The sequence below is a fragment of the Lagopus muta genome, chromosome 20, assembly GCF_023343835.1.
Source record: "Lagopus muta isolate bLagMut1 chromosome 20, bLagMut1 primary, whole genome shotgun sequence".
Taxonomy (NCBI): domain Eukaryota; kingdom Metazoa; phylum Chordata; class Aves; order Galliformes; family Phasianidae; genus Lagopus; species Lagopus muta.
In genome coordinates, this window is record NC_064452.1 from 7,244,847 (window position 1) to 7,259,679 (window position 14,833).

Consider the following 14,833-nt stretch of genomic DNA (forward strand, 5'->3'; position numbering starts at 1 on the left):
ATCTCAAGTTGCCAATAGCCTTCTGCTATTGACTGAACAGACTGTCACTCAGAGAAACAGAGAGAAAACGTTTAATAAGCATTTCAAGAGTAAGGGGCACTTCTGTGATAACAGAAAGGGAGCCGTTTTCCCCCCTGCTTCTGTTGGGAAGGGGTGGCAAGGAGAAAAAGGTCTGTTTCTGTTGGGTGAACTCTGTCCTTAACTCACCTGCACTGTTAAAAAGGTTCTGTGGCTTTCCCAACAGCTCTCAGTCTCTGAGCCATCCACACAGATTGTAGAAAAGGCGTTATGGAAATAAAATGTGATTTTTGCCCTCTGCTCTGCAGCTTCCCCCTCTCCACCAAACTATACATGCTCACCACTGAGAACAGAGGTATCCAGGAGTGGTGTGATGTGTGTTTGAAATCCAGACATATTGAAGTGGTTTGAATTAAGCTGATGCAAATCTGATATGTTCTGTGCAGGAATGCATTGTTTTCTGGAGCTCAGTGATGTGTGCATAGTGACCCACACACTGAGGAGAATGTTAATGTAATACCATGAATGTTTGGGTGCTTTGTATATTTTGCTATGAAGTCAATAGCAAGCTACAGATCTTTGTCTCAGAAATATTTATGTGATTCTAAGAGGGGAAAAAATGGACTCTTTTTTTTCCTTGTTATTTCAGAGAAAACTTAATTTTCCTAGCTTTTGCTAAGACACCTGTTTCGTACCCTGGAAATGACATGCATATACATTTGACTTTTTTTTTTTTTTTCATTTAAGAGCCAGCTGAACCCAGGCAAACAGAGCTATCTTCAGGAGGTGAGTGTTTGTCTTCAGCTGTATCAACAAATACTTGAAAGTCATAAAATCATAGAATGGCCTGGGTTGCAAAGGAGCACAATGCTCATCCACTTCCAACCCCCTGCTGTGTGCAGGTCACCAACCAGCAGCCCAGGCTGCCCAGAGCCACATCCAGCCTGGCCTTGAATGCCTGCAGGGATGGGGCATCCACAGCCTCCTTGGGCAGCCTGTTCCAGTGCCTCACCACCCTCTGGGTGAAAAACTCCCTCCTAAAGTCATTTTGAACAAAGCTGCATCTTTCTTTTTAAAAAGACACGTCAATCTAAACAACAAAAAGAGGCATTTGTTGGTTCCCAGGACATCTGTTTTAATATTGTGCTGCATCACGTGGAAGATACTCTGCAGCAAAAGTTATTATTCAGATAATTGTACAAAAGAGTTTTACGAATTGCTGTTTTTGGTGGGTGAGTCATGACTATATATAGGCTTAGAGGGATTGCTCACATCCTGAGTTATCTATCTGAGCATCTAATTATTCCACACAGTCACTTTGACAATTTATGCAAGTGAACGATTGCCATCATCAGGGAATTTGAATGCAGTATTGGCCTGGGTTTACTCTCAGGGTTTGTTGAGGGGAGTTGTGAAGCTCTGGAAGAAAAAGAAGTGTGGAGAGCAGTGCTGCCACATGGCCAGCAGCACTGGGGTGGACGTGGCTGTGCATCACTGCTTTGCATCTTAGAGCTCACAACTTGAGTTTGTTCTCTAGTCCTGCTTGGACTCTCTGAAAGAGAGAGCTGCAAACTGCAGCACTTCTGTTCTTCTGTGTCCTTTCCTGGGGAGATGTCCTTTCTAATTTCCATCGCTCGTGGTTTCTGAAAGCTGAAACATCAAATGTCTTTGTGCTGCCAAAACAGTGTGGGATCACTGAAGCTGTTAGTTGGAGTGGGACAGTTCCTGAATCTTTAAAGGGGAGTCTTTTAAAGTGATTCTTTTGAAGAAATAGACAAATGTGTTTTTGAATTTGTCATCCAAAGCTGCAGTCGGGTCCAGCTATCAGAGAAATGATGTTGAGGAAAGGTGTGTTGCTGCTGAAGTGCACACGGTCCCATCAGAACTAAGCTGGGAGGGATGAAGCATCATGTGCTGAGACAGCCTCGCTTTGCTGTGATGAATTACTCTAGCCCTGAACCTTGCAAACAGCTTCAGTAAAAAACCAATTTCCTTTCAACATCATATTCTCTGTTTATAAAAAGAACAAAATCAGGCTCCAGGACATACAGGCAGTGCTATAAAGACATGAGATTGCTTTGATTTACCTCCCAGCATCCCTGTGAACAAGAAGAGCAAAGATTTTCCAACGAAGTCTCTTGGAAGTGAAAAATATTTATGAAAAGTTGACGAATGCTTTAGCCAACAAGATCAGATTTCTCTCTTCTTTTTTAAACATCTAATAATGCCTTCCTGTGTGATGCTGTGCATTGGAGAAGAAAAATTAGCTGAGGTCAAAATTGATTTTGCATGGATTGAAATATAACAATGCAGAAATGGTCTGTGTGTGGTTGGGGAGAGCAGGGGTCTTACAGATGGAAATAAAGTCTGAGAAATGGCCAGTGCTGTGAAAACAAGCTTGTGCAATGAATGTTAACTTGTTAACCAGAAGGCGTGACTTGAGCACAAGGCCGTGTGGTCAGATGTTGTTTGCTGGCTTTGGAAGACTTTCAGTTCATTCATTTGTTCACTGCATTTGTCCTTTTTCAACAGATGTTACAGAAACAGAAGAAAGTTGTCAAATAAAGCAAGAACCAGAGCCAACGTGGTAGAGCTCATCACTACTGCGGTGAGAGAACGTTGTGGTTCTTGGAGTTAGTACATGTGGAGGAGTAAGCTCTGGTCAGGGAATAATGCTTTCACAGTGCAGGGTGGGGAGGAGAGGGCGAAGATTGGATGCCAGAAGGTGCCAGTCCTTCACTTGACTTGGAATTGTTTTGTCTTAGTTCTCTTCTGTGTAGAATGCTTTCACTACCTTGCCGGAATACAACGTAAAGTGTACTGTGCTCAGATTTGTGAGGGAGTCATTCCAAGGGAGATCTGGGCTGTATCACAGCCTGTGGATAAAAATAAGTGATGGTAATTACGTACCTCAGAGGGAAATGATGTTTGTGAAGAGCTCTGACATGGTTGGTGAAAGAGCCCTCTGTCAGTGCAGCACAAACACTGACTGATGGAGAACATGATGTGGCCTAACTGATGTCATGCATCTGTTGTTGGTAGTTCTAACACTCACATGAAGGCTGTGTATGTATGAGCATCCCAGCTGATGGGCTTCACCTGGAGAATGTAGGTTTGTTCTCTTGCTGACTCTCCTCCTCTTTCCTTGGGATATGAAACAAGCTTTGTGGGCGCCCAGGCACAAATTAGCCCTGTGAAGCACTCCCAGCACATCTCAAGGCTCTGACAAAAGGATAAAAGTCACACAGAGAAGTGGCAGAACCCACTGCTTGGTGCATGTTACGATCTGTCAGCACCAGGGCCAAGCTATTGTGAGCTGCAGTCCTTTGGGAGCGAGGCTGGAGCCTCTTGCAGACAGCATTTGTGTAATTCTGTAACATCTGCTCCATCCCTGTGTGGCAGTGGCATGGTGCAGGCCTTGCTCCAGAGCTGCAGTGGTCCATGTGTTCTTTGTGAAGGACTAGCTAAAGAATGTGTATTAAAGCAAATATTCCATCAAATTGATGTAGGAAGCACTCGAGCACACATGTAATCCCACTGATGAAGAGCAGTGCTCACCTTCCATGTGGTCTTTAATTCTGGGCCTGAAGAACTCAAAGCAGTGCAGCCCACAAGTATTTGTAGCACGTCATAGATCAGCAGTGAAACTAACTCACTTTCGTTTTACTTCTGTCTAGCCAGAAGCACCCAGAGCTGAGAAGAGCTTGCCAGGACTGTGCTGAGCTGTGTGATGTAACTATGAGAGAAGTACCTTCTGTACAAACCCTTTTGTACTTTGAGATAGAAATGTCTACTTTTTCAGCAGTTCTGTGAATTGACTTAATGTGAAGAATGACTGCAGGTTTGGAATGGCTGGTTTTGCTCTGGAATATATGATAAGGACTGAATTTGTTGCAGCAATACTGGGGAGATGATAAGGATTCAAACGAACAGGGACTTAACAGAGGCCATCTACATTTCCCAATGAAGCTGAATTCCACTGTGCCTGAATATATCTCAGCTTCTGTAATGAAGAAACAGTGCAAGTAGCTCAGTTTGTTAGTTTCACTTTGGAGAAAGCAGATCACTGATTTTTTTTTTTTGGTTCTTGCTCCTTTCATGGCTGATTGGTCGATGGTATGTGTATATTTGCACTAATTTTTCCTCCATCTGCCACAACTCATCTGTTTCTCATAAATAAAAGGTAAACTGGTTCACTTGACTGTTAGTATGCACTAATGAGATGGGCAGTATATCAGTTTGTGGACTAGGAACCCTTTTAAATTTAATCCTTTTATAGTTTGCTCCATTAATTGAAAGTAATAAGTGCATGTTTTATCAGAGTATCACGTGGGATTTGTATGATGGGTCTGCTCTGGCAGCCCTAATTTAGGCAAAACAGAGTGAGGTTTTTCTCCTGCAGGCTGTGGGTAATGCCCTGCTGTTCATCCAGAGCTACCTACAGAATCCTGCATCACAAGCTGCTGTAAGCCCTCATGTCTCAGAACTTAAATCTCCCATAGTCCTGTTTATGCCCCACATCATGTGAGAGTCTCATGTATTCATTTCTTGAAGTTTCACAACCCATGAGAGTTGTAACATTCTGGCTCCAGGAGGTTGGGATGACTGCATGATGCACAAATGCTCGACCTTATTCCCTCATTAAGAAATAAAGATATTTCTGATGGTTTTTTGTGACTGTCCATATATGTTCACATAGCAGTAACTCTGTAGGCAGCTAGAATATGCTACAGCATAGATACTGCAGTGAAGAACTGAGTTCCTGTTCCACCCTTTGGGCAAGGAAAGCAGCTCTGAGTGGTGCATCTGCAAGGACAGTTTTGAAGACCTGTGTGCAGTTGGCTGTGGTGTCTGTGCTGAGGAACATCGACAGGAGGAACTCTGCAGACAGGTTCCAAGCAGCACATGCTGTGGGTGTAAGGCAGGGAGAGGGCTGTAGCTCATGTGCTGGCACGATTGCTCCATGTAGGTCTAAGTGCTCCTGCTTTATGATGTTTGGAGGCATTGTAAGTATCTGGCTGTCATTGTGGTGGCAGTGGGGGCAGGGATAGCTCTGTGCTGAGCCGTTTTGAAAGTGGTGACAGCAGGTGATGGATGCAGTGCTGCCCTGTGTCAGCCCCACAGCAGTGAGCCCAATGGATTTTTTTACCTGGTGACTCAGTGATGTGGGCACTCTCCCAGCTCATAGCCATGACATATTTCACTTCAGTGGACCTCTGTAGATAAGTTGTAACAGAATGACAGCCAGTTTCACAATTGCTGCCAGACGTTTTTAGGGTGGGGAAATGAAGTTAACACAGCTTTTCATGCATTTTCAGCTTCCCTTTTCGAGAAAGCAGAAGGGAGGGCCATCCCTCCTTCACTATCATTGCCCTTGGGGCAGCACTCCGTGCCTTGTCTGCCCAGCAGGGCTCTGTGCTGCTCATATGGAGTTGGTGCTAACATGAGTTGAGCGGGGCATTATAATGAAGGAACTGTAAAAACAGTTCAGGCTGCTGCCTGGCACGGATGTCCTGGAAATGCATCACAGCCTGGGCGTATGAGAGCTTGGAAAAGTGAAGTGAAAACTGATGATGGTGGTTTTACTGGAAATGCTGAAGGCTGGGATTGGGTCCATCCCTATGGCAGATCTCATTAGTGTTGGGGTGCACATCAGCAGTGCTCTGTCGATTCTTTCTGATGGCTCTTTTGATGGTCTTGGGCATTTTGAGTGATAAGCAGTAGGGATAAATTAAACTGTCAAAGTAATTGCACTGATATTTATACCTTCCAAATACCAATTTTATATTGAAAATGATCTATGTATATAGTAGGCAGCAGACTTTTAAGGTGTTGACCATGTATGAAAATCTGATTCATTTCTGAACTGGTAATACATAAGGTGTTCCACTCTTTGGGCACTGAGGGATAATGCCTTAAAAAGCCTTGGCTGTACTGATAAACAAGGAAATAAATACAATTGTAACACCTTACCAGAGCTCTGAATGTTTTCTTTCTTCCAGCAGAGAATGCCTGGGGTTGATGAAGTGCCAGAGGAGCATCTGTCAGAACACACAGCCTGTCCTGCTCCGTGAGCTGGTTCTGCTCTCCTTCAGAGCAGTTTGGTTACAGGCAGTGTAGGACACCCTCAGGTCGGCACCCCCATCTCACTGCAGCAGTGACTGGGTGTCACGGGAGGTCCAGCACAGTCCTTTGGTGCTGGCTGTGGGTGCAGTGCCATACAGAAGGAGGCACTCCATTCTCCCGAGGAGCTTCACACATCCAGTGCTTCCCCTTCGGTGCCCTTCTTGACCATACAAACCCCATCAGCTGAAGCTGTGCTTCCCCTAGAAGAGGTGTGCAGTGCTGAGGAGCATTGCTGCTGCTGGCATTTGAAGCCAGTGGGAATTCTCAGCATCGCTCAGCATCAGGTGCTGCCTTCAGGTGCCAGCTTTGTTTTCCATACACATGAATCCTCTGATGAACTCCATAAATCGCTTTATGTCTCAGCTGGGTCGTTACCCTTCCAAGAATTTTCTTCTGAAATGACTTTTCTTCCTATCTAGGAATTGTGGGGCAATTAGTGGGAGCACTAATCAGTGCATCATACCGAGCAGCACACTGAGTTATGCCTTGCATTGCATTTTAGACGAACCCGGTGCCAGCAGTAAGACCTAAAACCTCCATTTCACTTCTCACATTACAGGAAGAAAAATGAGGAAATAGAAAGAAACATGTGCACTATTTCCAGCGATGCACTGTCTGTAACTCAGGTTTAAATTTAGTACAACCCTAATTAAGAAATGAGCTTTCGTAAAAACGTTTCTGCATATATAACAGCAATCTGGCTATTAGCAGAATGCAAACAGCTCTAGGTGGATTTTTATATATATATATGATTTGTAGCTCAATGTTCACTCACTTATAGGGAAGTCCCCACCTTAAAGTCAAAAAGAAACGTTTGTTTGACCCATATGTGTTACCTCAGCAGCTGCAGCATCCCATGCCTGGGGTCGGGGGTAAAGCTGCTGGGTTTCATCTCTTTGATGCAGCTGGAGCAAACCCTGCCTGGCTCAGGGCCACCGGTGGAGGTGATGAGATCCTTGGTGGCAGCTTTTTGGGGATGCTGCAGGTGATGGGAAGAAAATGGTGATGCAAAGGCAGGGCCCAGCCTGTTTGCAACCTGTCCCCCCTGCTTCCCTAGGGGGATGGTGCCGCTGTCCCTGGGCTCAGGGGCACACTGGGCGCTTCCAGAAGGAGTGAGTACAGACTCCTGCTCCCATTGCCTTTGTCAGTGTGCTTGTCCTGCCTGCAAAATGAGCACTGTAACTCCTGTGCCATCCCAGGGCAGTGTCACCTGGCTGCTGGGGCTGGAGGCTGCGCTGTCTCCAGCGAGGGGTGGACTGGGGCTGGGCTGCAGCAGGAAATGCTGGTTCAATACAAGCTACAGAGGGTGAACAGTTACAGATGTGATTGCAGCACAGCTTCCGTTTTCCTGGGGCTTTTAACTGAAACAGTGCAAGGCGAAGGCAGACGGGAGCAGAGCACAGGGAGGCAGCAGCACAGAGTGGGAGCAGCTATGGGGGATGCCTTCATCCGGCACATCGAGCTGCTGGGCTATGAGAAGAGGTTCTTCCCCAGCCAACACTATGTAAGTGCACAGCCAGCAGCGGAGGGCAAAAGCCTGGCCAATGTATTTCTTGAGATAGCGGTGATGAAGCATTTAAGAGCGTCCCTTTGTGGAGCTGGGGGTCATGGGAATGACATGGGCTGGAAGCAGCCAGAGGATGAAACCCCACTGGGGTTTGGGGTCCCGGCCACGTGCTGAGCTGCAGCACTCTGCTCTGCCCCGCAGGTCTACATGTTCCTGGTGAAGTGGAATGACCTCTCTGAAAAGCTCATCTACCGCCGGTTCACCGAGATTTACATGTTCCATGTGAGCAGACCCAGGGAGACACCACCCCACATCCAGGGTCGGGCAGGGAGGCAAAAGCAGACAGCAGGTTTGAGCTGGATCTGCCCCCAAATAAACCTGGCTCAAAGGAGGCTCTTGGGTCTCTGTGTTTACATCTCCTTTGCTTCGGGAATGGGAGCCCGGTGTCCTCAGGGAGGTTTCTCCTGGTGTTGGGTTGCAGACTGCAGCTGGGAGGGATGAGCTGTGGGTGTTGTGGAAGGGTCCCCATGCCATTCTCACAGCCCTGCTCGGCCCTGCTCCATAGAAAGCACTGAAGGAGATGTTCCCCATCGAGTCTGGAGACATCAATGCGGAGAACCGGATCATCCCACACTTACCAGGTAAGAGGCAGAAGCCTGGGGGCTGGACCAGAAATCACAGCCGCTTGGAAAATCGCCCCAAACTGCTCTGCCCCTGTGCAGATATTGGCTGCCATCTCTGTTCCTACTTTTGGGGCTGGAAATCAAAACCCCAGCAGGGTCTGCCTGGTGCTGGGTGCCCTGGGGATGCATCCCAGAGCATCAGCTTCAGTCCTGGGTGGGTGTAAAGGAGAAGGTGTGCTGAGCAGCTGCAGCTGAACACAGCCCTCCTTTGGTGACACCATCCACAGGATGGCTTTGGTGCTTTTGTGATGATAGAGAAAGGTATAAGGGGAAGCAATGCAATGTATGTTCAAGGAGAATGGTATAAACTGATGGCAAAGAGCTGACGCTTTGTTCCTAACTAAGCAAGGTGCAGCTCAGGAAAAATCCCCCTTACGTTTAATTTCCTTCCTCAAACAAGGCAGGGAGGGAGAAGTAGCTGTGGGCTCTGACTCCTCAAGGAAGCTCTCTGCAGTGCACAGCAGGATGGGTGTTTTTCTGCTTTCTGCTATTCCAAGCTGCCAGGAGTGTCCTCTTCTGAGCACGAGGCTGCCCAGCACAGCACACTGCTGTGTTTGGAGAACTGAAAGCACCAGGAGTGGGACAGCTGTGGGGTGTCATTCATGTGTGTGCCCAGTGTGGGGTTCAGTGCTGTGCCATGGGTTGGAGCTGCAAGTGGGGTTTGCTGGGAAGGAGAGATGTCCGTGTGTCTGCATGGTCCTCTGAGCCATTCCTGGTGCTCTGGAGGCAGTGAGCCTCATTACAGCTGGGCACGGCCTGAGTACAGCTGTGGGAGTTATTCTGTAACCAAAATAGGGTTCAGTGGGGTTTTCCTAGGGCTTGTGCAAGGGCTGTGGGCTGCAGGGATGAGCTCAGCTGTGCAAGTTCTGCACTTGCTCACTGGCACCAAAGCCACTCGTTTTCAGGTGCAGAGCAGCCTGCTCGAGCAAGATGTAAATCCATGGCTTTCTGTCTGCTTTTTATGACTCCTTTCCCTTCTCCCCCAGCCCCCAAGTGGTTTGATGGGCAGCGCTCAACGCAGAGCAGGCAGGGCACGCTGGCTGAGTACTGCTACACGCTGGTCAACCTGCCCCACAAGATCTCCCGCTGCCTGCACGTGGTCAGCTTCTTTGAGGTCCGGCCTGATGACATGAACCCCGTCACAGACAGCCAGTGAGTGCAGCAGGGCCAGTTCTTCACCTCTGTGGTGCAACACCAATTAATCACGCAATAATTAGCTCTTGGGACCTAGCTAATGCACCACTTTGCTCCATGTAGGATCAGGAAGCCCGAGGTGTTCCTCCTGCCCAAAGATGCAAAGAAAAACGCCAGCGGTGAGAGGCCTGGGGGGGCTGCATGGGGCTGCATCCTGCCACAGCAAAATGCACAGGGAGAGGGGCAGTGTGGGTGGATGGGGCTGAGCAGGGGCAGGCTGCCCCATGGCAGGGGCTGTGGCTGACAGCAGAGGGCAAAAGCAGCCCTGCTGCTGTGTGAAAACCTCATCCTGTGGGAAAAAGAGTCCGGGATGTAACTGTTGAGTCCTAGAAGGTGTTGAGGCTTTGCGTTAGGCTGTACTGGAGTTGCTTTTAATGTGGCTGAAATAGGGTATTTCTGTGCGAGGAGGGAACGTCTCTCTTCTCTCCCACAGACATCACAGGCCCCATCGTCCTGCAGACGTACCGAGCCATCGCCGACTACGAGAAGAGCTCCAAGCCTGAGATGGCTCTGAAAGCTGGGGATGCGGTGGACGTCGTGGAGAAGAGTGAGACTGGTAGGCGTCCATGCTGCTGTGGGCCAGCCCTGTTCCTGGCCACCATCTCAGCAGGGGTGGGGACAGCCTTTGTGCCTTACACCCAAACACTGTGTCCCTATGGTGTCACTTACCACAATAAAGGTTGTGAGGGGCTGCTGATGGAAAGGCCCAGCGCCAAACTTGTCAGCGCTTCCTGATTCACATGGAGCCCCGTGACGGTCGGTTCTGGTCGGGGTGTGGGGTTGTGAGGCAATCCTAGAAAACCCTGCAGCCTCCTCATGTGCCTCAGCCTGGAACGGTTCCTGCCCAAGAGGAAGCAGCATGAAGTGGCCGGGCTCCCCAGTTACACCACCACAAAAACAAAGAACAGCCCCAGTGCCCTTTCGGATGTGTCATGGGGGATGTCATGGGAACTCCTGAACACGGGATGGGGAACACGGCTGCTGCTGGCCGCTCCTGCAGCCTCCACGCTGTCTCTGCTCTTGCCCACCCTGCTCTCCTTGCAGGTTGGTGGTTTTGCCAGTTAAAGAACAAGCGGGGCTGGGTGCCAGCTGCCTACCTGGAGCCGATGGATGGTCCTGATGAATCGGAGGAGCAGGAGCCCAACTATGCTGGTAAAACACTCAGAAAACCACAGCGTTCCCAAGAGCATCACCCCTCTGCAGGACAGTTCATTGCAAGGCAGGACCTCTGGGCACGGGGATAACGCTGTAGGAGCAGCACAGACTTTCCGTTGCACTGAGCTCCTGCACTCCCCTTATTGCCCTGCTGTCCCGCCTCCCTGTTGTGCCAAGCAGGAGGGGTCCTGCAGCTTCCTGCTTATTGCTATCAGGGCTTTGTCTTTGTGGTTTTCAAAACACTCTTGCCACTCTATCAGCACAGCACTTCCTTGTTCCTCATTTAATCACCCAAATTATAAACACGCTTTTCAGCCTAGATAAATGTCCTTTCACTATTTGCACTCACCAGCTTTTTCCTGCAGAAGTGCTGGGTGGACCTGGAGCAGCTATTGCACCAGCAGAGCTCAGCCCAGTCTTGGAGACCTGGAACACTCTGGGTTTGCCTAAAATTGCAGGTTGATGCTCTGCTGCTTCCTCTGCTCAGTGAAGGAGAGGCTGAGCCCCATTGCTGGGGGTGATGTCCCAGTTGTGTGTGTGCAGGTGAGCTGTACATGGTGCAGAAAAGCTACACGGCTGTGGAGGAGGACGAGCTGACACTCAAGGAGGGTGACACCATCGAGGTGATCCACAAGCTGCTTGATGGCTGGTGGGTCGTCAGGTGAGAAACACCATGAAAGCAGGCAATGGGATGGACCCGAGGTTCTCCACATCAGGGCTGTGACATCTGTGCATCATTTGGTGCTGCTGCACAATGCTTTCTCTTGCAGGACTTCTAGTAGCCTTGTGGCTTTGCTAAGTGCAACCACCAAGGAGGCAGCAGATGGAAAAAAGTGCATCTGTTATTTTTCCTGCCTCTGAGTATTCTGGCACAGTTTGTTTGGTGAATCCTCAGCTTTCATCCCAGCCTTAGCTCACTCTGTAGTTTTGGACTTTCCCAGGGGAATCCCAGCTGCATTTGTGCTCTGGAGAACAAGCAGCGTTGCTTTGTGTTGCAGGAATGATGAAACCACAGGCTATTACCCCTCCATGTACCTGCAGAAATCTGGGGAGGTGAACACCCCTGAGAAAAGTGGGCTGAGGAACCACAACATTCCCCCCCGGAGGTAGGAAATGAACTGAGGGAGGGAGGGAGGGAGGGAGGGAGGGAAGAGGGTGAAAGCTCTTCTTCGAGAGGGTGAAATGAAACTTTTGGGTGTGTGGTGTCCCCTGTTCACCCTGGCAATGCAGAGAGAGGGGAAAGGTGAGCAGAGCAGAGAGAACAGGAGCAGATCCTGCAGGACTGCAGCAGAGCCAGCCCAGATCAGGCAGGCACATTTCTCCTTGTCCTTCTGCAGAGTTTCTTTTCTGGGCTAATCTCGTTTAATTTTCAAATTAGATTTTTTTATTTTTTTTTTTTCCCCTAAGTGCATCCACTGAATCTTTGAGAAGCGGGGAGAGATTTGACTAATCAGGGCTGCCAAATGGCCTAATCTGATGGGAGGATTTGAGCTAATGGAAGGGATTTTATTTTGATTAAAAAGATAAAAAGCAATAATAGCTCATTAATTCTGATGCAACGACAATGGCTAAGAAGGGCAGAGCTTGCCTGGATCTTTTCTTCCCCCACAAGAAAACAAGGCAGCCTTCTATAAAATCTCTCAAAATCCGGCTCTGCTGCAGCATGGGTTGATGGTGAGGCAGTGTAAAATGGTACAAATCCGCTTATTTGAGTGCACTGATGCTTACTGATACCCTTGGGGAGCACAGTGACCTGTCCCTGTGGCACTGCTGCTGGCAGCGCACAGCAGAAGCAGGTGGGAACTGGCTGCTTACCGGGGAATGGCCACAGCATGAATTTGGGCTCACAGCACTCCCACTGCGGTGAGGAAGAGCTTGGCTACAAAATGGGGCACACGCTGAAACAAGGCAGGGGCTGAAGGCTGCAGGTGCCTGCAGCAGAGCAGGATGGTGCCGTGGGTGGTGGAAGCCACCACTCTCATCCTGGTCGTGACAACAAAGCAGTGGTTCTGTCTGCCTGCCTGGGGATTGCCCTGCATGCTGGGGCTTTCCCACAGCAGTGTGGCTCTGCATAGCTCAGAGCTCAGCCTTTCACTTCTCTCTGCGGTGTCTGCTGCGGGCACAGCACTGAGCAGACAGCTGCACAGGCACCTGTCCCAGGCTCTGCCCCCAGATCCCATACAGGGAAGCTCAGTGCTGCAGCCAGCATAGATACCATATCCATCCATCCACCCACCTGCAAGCAATGTTGTACATCTCTTCCAGGAGTTTCTTGAATTCTGGGGAAAACCTCGTGCCTCTCCTGCCCTTTTCGGCATTGTGTCTGATCTGCCTTGCCATCCCCACCTTCACTTTCCAGGCTTCAGGTTTCACCATCAGCACATGCTTCCAAAGCATTGCTTCCTAACAGCAGTTCACCCCCAGTGCTGGCAGTCACCTGCTGCCTTCTGTCAAGTGGAAATGAAAAGTGGGTAGGGGTGTTCAGGCAAGGTAGAGCAGGAAGCACAGTGTACAGAAGCAGGGCTGGGGATTCTAGGAGGGAAACTGTGTGAGTGAGAGCTGTGGTTATGGAAACGGAACATTTAATTTCTGACTTGCTGCAGATCCACCATCCGCAATGCAAAGAGTATCCACAACAAGGGACGGAAGCAGATCAGCCAGGAAACCTACAGGAGGAACAGCAAGAAGTACATGCAGAACCGGAGGAACATGAGGGGCAATTTGCAGAACAAGGACATCATCTGTAAGTCTCAGCAGGGTCCTTGACCTAGACATGGACTGAAGTCCTGCAGGACTGCTATTCTATGATTTTATGACATGGTTCATGCTCTCCAACACTGGTTGCTGGCAGCGTGGCATAAACAAATAGACTTGAGAATCTCTGTGCCACTCTGAAAGATGTAAGGGGGAGGAGGAAGCAAGTCTTCTTTTCTCTCAAACCCTTTGCACTTTGTGGCCCCAGGTGTGGGCTGCCCTTATAGGGCAGCGTGGCCTCCAGCTCTGCCCTTTCACAGGAAGACCTGGAGGAGCACATGGAGGTGTGGGGCTGTGCAGAGCTCTGACCCATCTCTACGTGTGTTTCATCCACAGCTGAGAAAAATGAGCAAGAAGAGAACAAGTCAAAGGCTCAGCCTGAGGTTCCTCCCCGGCCCAGCAAAGACCTCATCATGAACCGCTGCACAGAGAGTACCAGGAGGAAGATCATGTGAGGCTCTCAGCCTCCAAACCCTGCGAGCAGATGCTTTATCTCTCGTGCAGAGGGGGCACCGAGCCAGGCTGAGGGTCTGCGTGCCTCCCAGAGCAGCTGTGAGCCCAAGCTCTGTGTTAACCCCCCAGCACAGTGGCCCCAAGGTGCCCCAAGGAGCAGTGTGAGCACTTCCACCAGCACCTCTGGGCTCAGCCTTCCCACAGCCCAGGTTTCTCATCACTAGCAGGTTCGCTTTTATCCCTTATTTGTATTCTGAATGATTTTTTTCTTCTGGTTTTTAACAGTTACCAGCATTGTGCTGAGAGTGCAGCCAGGGCTTCAATCACTGTGAGAAAACCCTAAATAACGTGTACAAAAAGCAGCGTAGCATAAAGAGACACTTTATACGTGTATTTCAACGCTTTCACGCTGTGTGTGGACAACTGATCAATAAACAAGATATCGATGCTGAACCAATTCAGTTAAATAGTGAAAGCTCTCTGGTGAAAGCTTTCTTTGCTCCCTCTAGTGGGATACTGGGGCTGGAGGTGCAGGTGTGAGGAGTGAGCTGAGCCTCGGGCGGCCATGAGGTGAAGTTGCTTGAGGGGAAGCGGCCATGGGGTGAGGAGGCCTTGAAGTGAGGTGGCCACGAGGAGGCGGTTATGATGTGAGGAGGCCAGGAGGCTAAGCTGCCCCAGATGGCGGTGGGGTGTGAGATGGGGGCAGGGTATCTCAAAGGACTGCAGGGCTTCGCATGGCCGTTCCTGCCCCTTCGCAGCCTGAGTGCTGCCAGGTCAGGTGGCCCTTGGCCGTCGCAGAGGGACCCAGCATGGTGGGGGGTGGCACTGCCACACAGCGGGGAGCAGAACACGAGGGTTATGTGAGGTGACACCGCAGCCGGCCCTGCTGCGGCGACGCCGGCAGAGTTTGGGCCAAGTTCTGGCTTTGGGTTTAGGTTGGGGT

The 14,833-nt window shown here is 49.6% G+C and overlaps 2 protein-coding genes across 7 annotated transcripts in view; both read left to right on the forward strand.

Moving 5' to 3' along the window:
* GTF2I (general transcription factor IIi) overlaps window positions 1-4,688 on the forward strand; it is a 50,534-nt gene extending 45,846 nt beyond the window's left edge. For 4 of the 5 annotated variants that reach the window (XM_048967085.1, XM_048967081.1, XM_048967083.1 and 1 more), the window contains 3 exons: window positions 766-804; window positions 2,551-2,626; window positions 3,696-4,688. In XM_048967085.1, coding sequence (XP_048823042.1) covers window positions 766-804; window positions 2,551-2,609 — 98 coding nt within the window. In that variant the 3' untranslated portion in view covers window positions 2,610-2,626; window positions 3,696-4,688. The remainder of the gene's footprint in view (window positions 1-765; window positions 805-2,550; window positions 2,627-3,695) is intronic. The other variant, XM_048967082.1, reaches the window with a different exon arrangement.
* A 267-nt stretch (window positions 4,689-4,955) lies between these two features.
* NCF1 (neutrophil cytosolic factor 1) lies at window positions 4,956-14,809 on the forward strand. 2 transcript variants are annotated; one of them, XM_048967097.1, is made up of 11 exons: window positions 4,956-6,149; window positions 7,853-7,933; window positions 8,217-8,292; window positions 9,321-9,486; window positions 9,592-9,647; window positions 9,962-10,084; window positions 10,573-10,680; window positions 11,227-11,344; window positions 11,682-11,789; window positions 13,287-13,426; window positions 13,774-14,809. In XM_048967097.1, the coding sequence occupies exons 2-11, from the start codon at window positions 7,859-7,861 to the stop codon at window positions 13,890-13,892; spliced, it is 1,089 nt and encodes a 362-aa protein (XP_048823054.1). In that variant the 5' UTR covers window positions 4,956-6,149; window positions 7,853-7,858; the 3' UTR covers window positions 13,893-14,809. The 2 variants fall into 2 exon arrangements, with proteins under 2 accessions (XP_048823054.1, XP_048823053.1); XM_048967096.1 differs by lacking the exon at window positions 4,956-6,149 and adding an exon at window positions 6,161-7,648.
* Window positions 14,810-14,833: the final 24 nt, after the last annotated feature.

Bases quoted from the DNA above. Each gene is read 5' to 3' on its own strand.
- NCF1 (XM_048967096.1), top strand. From the start codon at position 7,424: ATGCTGGTTCAATACAAGCTACAGAGGGTGAACAGTTACAGATGTGAT. The intron at 7,649-7,852 runs GTAAGTGCACAG...TCTGCCCCGCAG, and splicing joins TCTTCCCCAGCCAACACTAT to GTCTACATGTTCCTGGTGAA. The intron at 9,648-9,961 runs GTGAGAGGCCTG...TCTCTCCCACAG, and splicing joins TGCAAAGAAAAACGCCAGCG to ACATCACAGGCCCCATCGTC.